This window comes from Neophocaena asiaeorientalis, unplaced genomic scaffold (assembly GCF_003031525.2).
Source record: "Neophocaena asiaeorientalis asiaeorientalis breed wild unplaced genomic scaffold, Neophocaena_asiaeorientalis_V1.1 scaffold79, whole genome shotgun sequence".
In the NCBI taxonomy this organism is placed as follows: Eukaryota; Metazoa; Chordata; class Mammalia; order Artiodactyla; family Phocoenidae; genus Neophocaena; species Neophocaena asiaeorientalis.
Window position 1 is genome coordinate 3,138,405 of NW_020175402.1, and position 12,098 is coordinate 3,150,502.

At 43.7% G+C, this 12,098-nt stretch overlaps 1 protein-coding gene across 3 annotated transcripts in view; it reads left to right on the top strand.

Moving 5' to 3' along the window:
• The first annotated feature begins 2,522 nt into the window (after positions 1-2,522).
• Positions 2,523-12,098, top strand: part of CLIC4 (CLIC family member 4) — an 85,818-nt gene continuing 76,242 nt past the window's right edge. For all 3 annotated transcript variants that reach the window (XM_024766709.1, XM_024766708.1, XM_024766707.1), the window contains exon 1: positions 2,523-2,767. In XM_024766709.1, the coding sequence (XP_024622477.1) occupies positions 2,696-2,767 (72 nt within the window). In that variant the 5' untranslated portion in view covers positions 2,523-2,695. The remainder of the gene's footprint in view (positions 2,768-12,098) is intronic.

A 12,098-nucleotide genomic window follows, 5' to 3' on the forward strand; every position in this document is an offset into this window, starting at 1 on the left:
ACTGAGGCTCCAGGGAAGCCCCTTCTGCCCATTTTTTGATTGGGTTGTTTGTTTTGATGATATTAAGTCTCATGAACTGTTTGTAGATTTTGGAGACTAATCCCTTGTTCGTTGTGTCATTTGCAAATATTTTAACATTTTTTTGGCTGTGCCGCGCGGCTTGCAGGATCTTAGTTCCCCAACCAAGGATCAAATCTGCACCCTCGGCAGTGAAAGCACAGAGTCCTAACCACTGGACCGCTGGGAATTCCTTAACAGCATTATTTATTTATTTAAAGAGCTTTTTTAAAACATAAATTTATTTTATGTTGCGTTGGGTCTTCATTGCTGCGTGCGGGCTTTCTCTAGTTGAGGCGAGTGGGGGCTATTCTTTGTTGCGGTGCATGGGCTTATCATTGCGGTGGCTTTTCTTGTTGCAGAGCACGGGCTCTAGGCGTGCGGGCTTCAGTAGTTGTGGCACGTGGGCTCAGTAGTTGTGACTCGCGGGCTCTAGAGCACAGGCTCAGTAGTTGTGGCGCACGGACTCAGTTGCTCTGTGGCATGTGGGATCTTCCCAGCCAAGGGATCGAACCTGTGTCCCTGTGTCCCTTGCATTGGCAGGCAGATTCTTAAACACTGTGCCACCAGGGAAGCCCCAAAAGCATTATTTTTAAATTAAGGTATGTACATTATTTTTTCAGGCATTATGCTATTGCATACTTAATACACTACAGTATAGAGCAAACATAACTTTTATATGCACAGGGAAACCAAAAAATCTGTGTGACTTGCTTTATTAAGATATTCACTTTAGGGCTTCCCTGACAGCCTCCTGGCATTTACTTCTTTCCAACAAACAAGCTGGTCTTGGAGGCACTTGAATATGATGTCATCCTAGCCTACAGGGGTGGACAGGGACAGTACAAGGCCCAGTGCAGTGATAACAGCTATCACTGACTGAGCAGGACGTGTGGTAAGGCATGGACCAGTAACAGTCCCACCCCCCATCTAGAGAATGAAACTGAGGCTTAGGGATTTCAGGATCTTGCAGTTTCAGGACTTAGTCTGACTCCAGATCATGTGCTCTGGGGTAGGATGCTTCTTTAACAGAGTCCCTGCAAGAATATTTGAGCAACTTGCTACAGACTGGGAGAGGGAGAAACTGCAGGTTTCACTGTATTTTCACGCATACCTTCAGTTTGTTCAAACATTCTGACATGTGCTATGCACTGAGGATGTGGAAAGACAAACCTAGGGCTGGCCCTCTCAGGACTCAGCCTTCAACTTGAACTGGAAGGTGAGGAGAAGCTGAGTCATGTATTACCGAAAGTCAGAAGAGGGGACAAGTAACTGTTTCCAGAGGGGGTGACATTTGCCCCAGGCATTCAACAGTAGCAAACCCAGACCCGGTTCCTGGCTCAAAGTATCACAGCCCCTGTCGTCAGCGGCTTCAAACCCCAGTACAGTTTTTCCAGTTTGAGGACCACCTACATCAAAAACGTCCCGGTGCTATCTTTAGCAAACAGTAGACTCTGTTGTTAATCAGCCTAATGTATTCATTGACTAAGATTGAAAGTGTAGGTAGATTTAGAGCAACAGTACCAAGTAACAGTGAAAAAAAAAAAAAGTCCAGGTGCTTGTTAAAATGTGAATTTCTTCTTTCCCCACCGGAGGAGAATCAGAGAATTGGGTGAAGCAGGTCTGGCAAACCACACTCAGGTTTGCCAGGTGAATGGGGAAAGAAATCACGCCAGGAAAGGGGAACCGTATCGACAACGGTTTGGGAGTTCGTTGTACCCTTCAGGCACTGGGGTTGCCGTTCAAGACTGTAGGCTCTCAGAGGAGAGGGATCGCGTCCGTGCTGTTTATCACCGGGGGCTTGGAACACTGTAGGGCCTCATAAATATTTGTGAATACGCTGGCTCCCAGGGCAGAAGTGACGGGAGAGTCAAACGGGAAAATGAAGAAGTCAGAGGAGGGAAAAAACGGTGTTTCTAAGGGGATGAAAACTTTCCCAAAAGGGAAAAGGGAGCTCTGCCTAACACAGGGCGTTGGGGAGGCGACTAGTGCGGGAAAGGGCTATGAGTCCTGGGGGCTGCAGCGGGGGAGAGGACGGGAGACGCCTTCTTGCCTCTCCAAGCGACGGAAAGCTGAGGTCACCTGGCACAGCGCCAGCAGCAGCTGCGAGGACGCGCCCGCGCTTCGGCGGGAGGCGGTGTCAGGCGCTGGTCCCCGGGGGACTTTCCCTTCCGTCTCCTCTGGAGGCGAGGCTCAGAGTCCCGCCCACCGCCCGCCCAAGCCTTGGCTTCGTTCGGTCCTCACCAAGGCCACTCCCCCGAGCCTAGGTCAAGCCGCTTTAGCTGCCTCGAGGAGCCAGAGCGGTCCGTCCACCTCCCTCACCCGAGGCCACGCCCCCAAGCCCGGGCTGTCCTCTTTCCTCACGGAGTCCCGAGACGCCGAGCTTTGGCCCCGCCCCCAACGGGGCCCCGCCCCCGCTACTCCGCCCAGCGACTTGAAAAGGCTGGGGCTGTGGCTCACTCAAGAGTCGCGCGCTGGGCGTGGGGCGGTGCGGAGGAGCCGACCCTGAGGCGACGAGGCTGAGGCGAGTTAGACGCCGGGACTGCCCAGGGAGGCGCAGCGCGACAGGAGTCCGTAGCTAGGCCAGCCCCGGAGCAGAAGCAGCCGCCGCCGACCGCGGAGTCCTGCCGAACCGGCCATGGCGTTGTCGATGCCGCTGAACGGGTTGAAGGAGGAGGACAAAGAACCCATCATCGAGCTCTTCGTCAAGGTGAGCGCTCGCCGCCGTCCCACCCCTCCGAGCCCCCGGCGCTCGCCCGGCCGCGGGGGGCGGCGTCCCTGGGCGCTCCTTAGCCGCAGCGCCCCCGCGCGGCGCCCCGCGCCCGGGCCGAGGGGGAGCGCTGCTCCCGCGCCCCCGGGCCATTGTCTTCGGCCGCCCGCGCCTTCCCGCCGCCGAGGCCCGTCGAGGGAGCCGGGTTGGGACCGGGACCCCAGAAAGACAGCACTGCTGGACTGGGTGGGGGGCACCGCCTCCCGCCGCGCTGGCCTCGGCGGGCGCCGCACCGTCGTCCCGCGTCCGGGTGGGACGAGCTGCCCCCCTCCTGCCGGGTGCCCCGGAAGCCGCCAGCCCCTGGGACCCGTGCACGGGTGTGTCCTGTCACCCCCTCTCCCCTGCCACCGCCCGGACGCCCGACCTCACCTCACCCCACCCCAGCCCTCGGCTCTCCCAAGTTCACCCCCAGCCCGGGAGGCGAAGCCTCGAGCCCGTCGTGAGCTGATGAGCTGAACTTCTTTGAACGCTTTCTGAGCGTTTCGCTCCCGGCTGGTAGGAAACTGTAACTTTAATTTTCGATTCCATCTGAAACAATTTTTTAAAAAGAGCAGACATTCCTGGACCTCAGGAAAGGGCCGAGATTCCCAACTTGGGTTTTTCTGTCTTAGTTATTTTACCACCATCTGATTTTCTTGTTTCTCAAGCGCGAGTGTTTTGTATGATGCAACATTTTGGCTGCTCCCCTCGGTGTTGCTGCCTCGGGAAAGATTGTGTGTGCCCTTTTGTTTTGAAAGAAAAACTGATGAGGGAAAGAACTCCTCACTTGCTTGGGCTTTAAAGGGTTGATTTTTCCCTTCTGGTCTTTTCAGTTTATATATCCTGAAAGTACCATATTTGTAGACAAGTACTACCTCTAGCCCTTTCCTTTTTTCTTTAATATTTTTCGTTTTAGCAAAGATGAAAGAAGTTATGAACATCTGGATTCAACTGCCTCCCTCAAAAAACTTCTTTAAAATCCTCGAGATTTTCTTTCTTAGTCACTTACTTAAGCAGGCTCTTTCAGAACCAGGCTCTGAATTGGAGAGTTTAACAGAAATCCAGAACAATTTTATTCTTTTTTTCCTGAGTTTTTATTTTAAAGAACGGGAGACACTGAAGGGTGTGTTTAAGACATGGAAAGAAGAAATGATCTGCAAGTGATGGAAACTGTTTGTTTTAGGATTTTCTTTCAGTTATCAGTTTTAGAAACATTTTGATTCAGGGAACTGAAACAACAGACAGGTATAGAACCCCCAGAATATCTTCAAAGAGTCTCAGTTGCTTCGAATGGCAGATATAGTACTTTGAGATGCAGGGAACGTAGGAAGAAACCTGAAATAAGAAAAAGGAAGAGGAGTGGGAGACAGCATGGTGAAGGGAGAAGAGTGGGTCAGAGATAAATGTTTAAAAAATATAACTGAGCCAGGAATAGGAATGAATTTCCATAAATTCAAAAACAGTGTATCTACTAAACACCTAAAAAACATGTTACTTAAACATGTTACTTTAGAAGTATCATTTAGTGTCAGATAAGGGTACTATCAGTAATGGCTTCTTTTCAGCATTGTACTGGAGGTCTAGCCAATACAATAAGACAAGAAAAAGAAATAAAGTATATGAATTAGTGACGAGGAGATCAATGCTTAATGCCCTCCTTACTATTAATTTAACTTTTGTTAGAAGGAGAGAGGTGTTTCCCAAACTTTAGTCACTTGCATACCCCTTCTTAGTTTTCCATATATGTGTTGAATTGGTATTATTTACTAAATTCAGCCCATTTTTTTAAAAACATAAACACATTGCCCTAAGCAATACCTGTGAAAATGTGGATTCGGTGTGGTGACTATATTTCTTATGTACATAACTATTATTTGTGTGTGTGTGTGTGTGCATAACTATTAAAAGAAAAAGTGTTCGTGAGCCCCTGAAAGCATCCTGCTTATCACTAGTTGTAAGCCTTTGTCACTGGGCTTGTTGGCAGAGAACCAGGTTCAAGTCACAGTTTTGCACTCACTGGCTGGTTTAACCTGGGCAAGTTGTTTTCCCTCTCTGAGACTTGTTTTCCTCCTTCGTGGAGTAAGAGATGAAATGTTTTCTGCTGTCCTGTGGTTCGGCATAGGTAAAACTTTATACTGATGTTAATCAGGATAGCTGTTTCAAAGGGGAAAAAGGGGCCAGGTAAATTGTAGTAAAGACTGTTCTTATAGTTTCTAAAATCTATGTGTGGGAAATGCAAGTGGGGGAAAATCCCCTTGTAAATACAATTATTTTGAAAGCAGTGAAAGGGCAGAGGCTGTGGTTGTCCAGTGTGGTGTGTTAAGCAGTGTTAATTATTCTGCCAAGAGATATCTGAGTTTGTAACAGAAAACTATTATCTACACTTAAAAGAAATGAGTTTAGAAGTGCCACCTGTTTAGGTAGCATTAAATCGAACAGAAATAGGCTAGGACCTTCCCAACTAGTGTGACTGGACTCACAGCTACATTTCTTTCCTTGTGAGTATTGTCTTTGGAGATGTCTGTCCATGAGCCCAGTGAATCCTCATCACTTGTATAACAGCAGTGCTCCATTTTTGTTCAACACCTATAGGATAGGGTACCCTCCCAATAGTAAAAGAGGCTTACAAAGGCAGTCATCCTCAAGAGTTAGAATGCCCTCTTTCCCTACCCTGCGGGGCCTAGTAGATGTATATATTTTGATACACCAGTCCCACTTGGGGACCACTGATTAATAGGGTGAAGTTCAAACCCTTTAGCAAGGTCATAAGGTCTCTTATCTGCTGCCAGGTTTCTAATCCAATTTGTCCACTTACTAATTGTGTGTCCCAGGACACATAAACCTCTCTGCCTCATCTGCATAGGTGCGATATTAATAGACCAACCTTATGGGATTAAATTAGTTAATATATGTGGTGATAATAAGCTTAGAATAGTGTCTAGTATACAGTAAGTAAATAAATGCTAGTTGTGTGTCATTTTGTATATACTTATTTGTATGCTCATCTCCCCTGCTAGATAGGCAGTAAGTTCCTTGAGGGTAAGGTCTGTATATTGTTCTGAGTCAGTACCAAAGAGGGTACCAAATAGTTGAAATGAGATTGTTTCCTTCTTTCTGAGCATTTTGGTGTCAATATATGCATCTGGCATGCTTCAGAATTGAGAGCTACTTACTTATTAGAACCTGGTAATCTGACTCTCAAACCTTGGTCCTTCATTTGTTCAACTTTGCCTAGCCTCCAGCCTCCAAAACTCTGTGTGGTTTTATCTATCTTTTTTCCCCTCCATTTTTTTGGTACTTCTGAGCTTTTCAGGTATCTGCCATATATTTTCCACCAATATTTCTTCTTGGTTACGTTCAGAATTCGGAAGCCAAGATTTCTGTATTGGGTAAAAGTAAATATTGTGTTGAACAACAAAATGAGAGAAGTTGAGAAGAGACTGAATTTTTGGATTTTTCCTTTCCTTGTATATGCCTAACTCCTACTGACGCTGCTGCCTTCCGCCCAGCCCCCACTAGTATCTTTGGTATGATGTGATGGTATTTCTGATTTTGGTTTAGGAGGAGTCCCTTTGCAGAGTTTAGTTTTATTGGTTGGAATTTAAAGTTGTTGGCATGCCATTTTGCATTGGGACACTCACTGTTGGCAGTCATCCCTAAACTGTTAGAAATGGGGTGGTGTAAAAAGTTAATCTGGTGCAGAGTGGCTTAACACATAAGAACGCTTCTTTTCAGATATTCGGCAGGATTTTTAATGTGTGTGGACCCTGGAGCCAGACTGCTTGGCTTGAATCTGGCTTCTAGTAGTGTGTCAGGGAAGTTTCTTCAGTTCTCAGTACCTCGACCTCTAATATCAGGATAATAATAACACAATTTTATAGGGTTGCCGAGGGGATTAACTGGTGATCTATGTCTATTAATTAGGGTAGTCTAAGCTTCTGTAAGAAATACTGTAATCTGCCTCAAACAGTGGTTCAGACAAAATGGAAGCCTATTTCCTTCCTCACTTAGCAGCCCAGGGAGGATGTTCTAGATGTTAGTGGCTTTTCTCCTTAGAGTCATTTAGGGACCAAAGTCTTTCCAATTTCTTCTTCCACCAACCCCCATAGCATTGTCGTCCTCACAGTTGACAGCTGGTTGCTGAGAAGTCCTGGTTGCAGCAGTGGGAGGTGAAGAGTATGGAGGAGGCTCATCTCAAGACCCGCAGACCAGAACTTCTACCTGTCACTTCCTTTCATACTCCAATGGGGAGAACTTTAATCACATGGTTTCGTCTAACTGCAAGGAGTGCTGGGAAATATGATCTAACCATATATCACGCTATGTAAAGTATTAGGAATAGTGCTTGGCACACAGTAGACACCTGTTTTTGTTGTTGATGATAGATAGTATATTCTTTTTTTTCTTTTGCTTTTTTTTTGGCCATACAGTGTGGCTTTGCAGGATCTTAGTTCTCCGACCAGGGATTGAACCCAGGCCCTTGGCAGTGAAAATGCAGAGTCCTAACTGGGCTTCCAGGGAACTCCCAAAAGTATATTATTCTTTTTTTTTTTTTTTTTTTGCGGTACGCGGGCCTCTCCCTGTTGTGGCCTCTCCCGTTGCGGAGCACAGGCTCCGGATGCGCGGGCTCAGCAGACATGGCTCACGGGCCCGGCCGCTCCGCGGCATGTGGGATCTTCCCAGACCAGGGCACGAACCCGTGTCCCCTGTATCGGCAGGAGGACTCTCAACCACTGCGCCACCAGGGAAGCCCCCTCCAATAGTATATTATTCTTAAATGTGGACTTCATTAATAGAATTCAGGGGATTCTGTAAATCCTTGAAATTACATTTAAAATTCTATATTAGTCTTTTTTTGGGGGGATTAGGAACCATTATTTTTTGGGGGGATTAGGAACCATTGTTCTAAATGGTGGCATTCTGAGTGTCGAACATAGTTCATACAGGCGAGGTATAGAAGAAAGGTTTGGGCTACATGATCGTTAAAGTCACTTCCATTTTATTATCTGTGATTTAAAGCATTTGTTGTCATGAAGGAAGTGCCTAATACTGAGTTAGGCACTATGGGAGATATAAGAAATTATTAAACATTTTCTACCTTTAGGTTTATAAATTTTATTGGAAAGAAAACAATACAGGATGGTACATACTTAACGAGTCATGTGTGGTTCACATTAAGTTGGGCCAGGACATATGGGGAAAGGTGAAAGTAAGCTTTAACTTGACCTTGAAAAAGTGGCTGGAATAAGTGAATTGGGAATAGCCAAGAATGGGAATATTAGTTTTGACGTCATTCGTAAACTCGTTATGCAGGAAACAGTAGACAGATGGTACTTTCGAAGAAGAAGGACCCAGCAATGATTCAAACCCATAGTGCCAGGGAGAGAAGTTATTTAAAAGTTGAGAATGAGACTTTTAAAACCTAACTTTTAGTCTTGTTTGTCCTCCCAACACTTCCCTACTTTTTGGATTGCTGTCTATTCAACAACTTCCCAGCAGCATTTGGGAAGGTGCAAATAGATTGTACAGATGGACAACTCTCAGCTGTCTTTTTACAGTATAAAATGGGAGTTCTTTTTTTAAAAATTAATTTTATTTATTTATTTATTTTTGACTGTGTTGGGTCTTCATTGCTGCACACGGGCTTTCTCTAGTTGCGGCGAGCAGGGGCTACTCTTTGTTGAGGTGCGTGGGCTTCTCATTGCGGTGGCATCTCTTGTTGCGGAGCACAGGCTTTAGGGGCGTGGACTTCAGTAGTTGTGGTGCATGGGCTCAGTAGTTGTGGCTTGCGGGCTCTAGAGCGAAGGCTCGGTAGCTGTGGTGCACGGGCATAGTTGCTCCATGGCATGTGGGATCTTCCCGGACCAGGGCTCGAACCCGTGTGCCCTGCACTTGCAGGCGGATTCTTAGCCACTGCACCACCAGGGAAGCCTGGGAGTTCTTTATATTTTGTTTTGAGCGCAGGCTTTTTTTTTAAAACACAGACAGATGAAATAAATTTTCTAAAGGCAGTGATGCTGAGAACTTTGTTTTAATAATTGAACAAAAACTAACTCAACATCAAGACAGTGTTACATTGGATGAATTGGTTTGACATTCATTTGAGGTTTCCATAGGGGAAAATTCAGGAGATAGAAATGAATGTAAAAATGTGAAGTTAATGGGAACTCTATTCTTATTATGTTTTGTCTGAGCTGTTCTTGAAGACCTAACAGTGCCTCTCTGAGCAAAGACCAAGGTGATAATTTTGGTTGAATGTAAAATTCTGAGAGAAAGGGGCCCAAGATGGGTAAGAGATGGGAGGATTCTGAGACAAGGTGACTGAACACATGAAAAGTCTAACGGTAAGGGGTAGGTGGGTGGGAGGGATAAATTAGGAGGTTGGGATTAACATGTACACACAACTATATATAAAGGAGATAACCAACAAGGACCTGCTGTGTAGCACAGGGCACTATACTCAATATTTCGTAATAACCTATAAAGGAAGAGAATCTGAAAAAGAATGTGTGTGTGTGTGTATAAAACTGAATTACTGTGCTGTACACCTGAAACTAACACGGCATTGTAAATCAACTATACGTCAATTAAAAAAAAGCCTAATGGTATGAATAATAATAGGAAAGAGGCAATGCGGAGGACCTGGCTGTCACTAAAAATCTGAGTTGGTTTGGAAGGATGCTTACAGAGATGCCTGGAAGCTGGTAAAAGGATGGTGAGCAAGACTTTCCCACTTCCTGTTTCATTGGCACTATGGAGCCTCCGTGTTCTAATGTCTCCTGAATAGGGAATTAGTGAGTCTATAAAAGGGAAATTTGTTAGTCAGGATGGGAAGTGTGATTAAGGCATGAATTAAGATTTTGATCAAGTAGTGGAGTAAGTTAGGATAGGTTTGCCCATTGTATAGGTTCCTGTAGAAAATGGAAAGGGAGTTTCTGAAGGAAAATAACATGGAGGTCGTGATTACAAACTGTCCAAGTATGATTTAACAGAAATCTAAACTTAATTCAGGGCATCAGTTTGCGAATTCTCTTGGAAGTTTTAATCCTTTTGTCTTTTTGGAGACCTGACTTTTATCCATCAGTGCTCAGTACCAAGAAATGGTATAAGGAGTATCAGTTAGCCTTGTTTGGTTTCTGTTATTTTCCTTTATTTAAAATATAAAACCAGGAGACTGTACTAGTCTAAATATATGAAAATAACTTATGTAGATAAATGAGACTATATTTGAAAGTTGTGCCAAAGATGGCCTACGAGTCTTTTATATTTTAATATCAATATTTTGAAGAGGGCTTCCCTGGTGGCGCAGTGGTTAAGAATCCGCCTGCTAATGCAGGGGACACGGGTTCGAGCCCTGGTCCGGGAAGATCCCACATGCCGCGGAGCAACTAAGCCCGTGCGCCACAACTACTGAGCCTATGCTCTAGAGCCCGCGAGCCACAACTACTGAAGCCCGTGCGCCTACAGCCTGTGCTCTGCAACAAGAGAAGCCACTGCAATGAGAAGCCTGTGTACCGCAACGAAGATCCAATGCAGCCAAAAATAAATAAATAAATTAAAAAAAATCTATTTTGAAGAAGTAACAATATTAGAACCAGGGCCATGTATTGACCCTCAGAGCATAGATTTTGTTCTGTAGATTTTTTTTTGCTTTGCTTAGAGCTGAAATACAGTGTAACTCTAAGCAAGAGGTGTAACAGGTTTTTTACACTTTTTTGGTAATAAAATTATTACTTCCAACTTTACAGGTGAAATAATTCATTTTTGTGAAAAGGATTAAGTTTTCATTAGAATAGTAAAAATGTCAATCGTCTGTAATAATTTAAGTATTGAATTTTACCATCATGCAGCATAGGTATTTATTTGTATGTGTGAGAGAAGGGAAAAGGAGAATCTGAACAAACATTGGAGAATACAAAAACAAACAGTTAGATGAAAGCTGAAGTAATTAAGAACTTTTTTAATAATATGTGAGTTCTATGCATGTTTTCCTCAGCTAACAACCAGTTGCTTTATTATGGAGGTGGACACCAGGTGGTAGATGGCTAGAGTGAAAGTTCATTAAAAGCTAAAGACAACCGAATCAGGCCGTTGTGCTATGTAGGGAAATGGAAGAGTGGTGAGACCAGACTACATAGACTAATCAAGAGAAAAAGAAGATGGTTAGACTTAAATGAAATTTTGGCTTTGAATATACATATGCACAAGACTTAACTGAAACATTTGCAGAGACATAAACTTATGAAGAGTATGAAGTTTTGTATTATTTGTTCTTCTAAGTTACAGAATATTTTAGTTAACTCAGGAATCTACATTTTTGATTTAAAAGTGTTGAGGGCTTTTTGATTCTTCATTATATCAAGTAAAAACTGTTGCTAGCCATCAATAACATAGACTTGATTTACATTTTGTAATTGTCAGCAGGACCCTTGATTGCAAATGTACCTAAAAAAAGTGACTCAGAATAAATAGTATCTAACCTTAGTCTGTTTTAGTTTAAATATTGGCCCTAAATTTGAAAAGTAATGTCATTTTCCTTCTGCTTCCTAGTATATTCATTTGTATGTATTGTGCTTTAAAAAAATGTTTTTTTTCCAGTTAATAAAAGCAACTCTTGTTTACTGTAGACAACTTAGAACACAGAAAAGCACCATAAAATAAAAATTATTTATATCCCCTTTTTCTTGAAATGACCGCTATTGCTATTTTGTTATGTGTCCTAATCTTATTCATAAACTTGCGTGAATTATTGATGACATTTTATGTATAATGTTTTAATGTTCTTCATGACAGCAGAATTCTTGGAAGAATGCACAGTGAAGCCCAATCTAATATGTAACATGTATTAAGTGAGTTGGTTTAAAGAAAATTTACTTCATTTAGGTTTTATCGGAGAAACTCAGGTTGGATTTACCTTCCTAACGGCACTAAAAGAACATTTACCCTGTTTGATCTTTGCTTGAAGAAGGGAAGCTTTTATGTTGTGAAATCTGCCAACACCTAGAATTGCTCATAGTATAGAAATTGATTAAATGGTTTGAAGGTAGGCCCTCCTTTGTGCTCTTTAGGAGAAATCTGTTTTGAAAAGTCAAATTATGTTTTAGTATTAATTTTCCCCTTCAATAACTGTCTAGTAGGTGAGGTATGCCCATTTTATAGTTGGAGGATATAAGATGCAATCTTTGTCTAGGAACAGTCGAGTACAGTATAGGGATCATTATAGAAGCAAATATTGAATACTTTCCATGCACTAAGTGCTGGAGAGGGAAAGAAATAAGAACAGGTTCCCTTG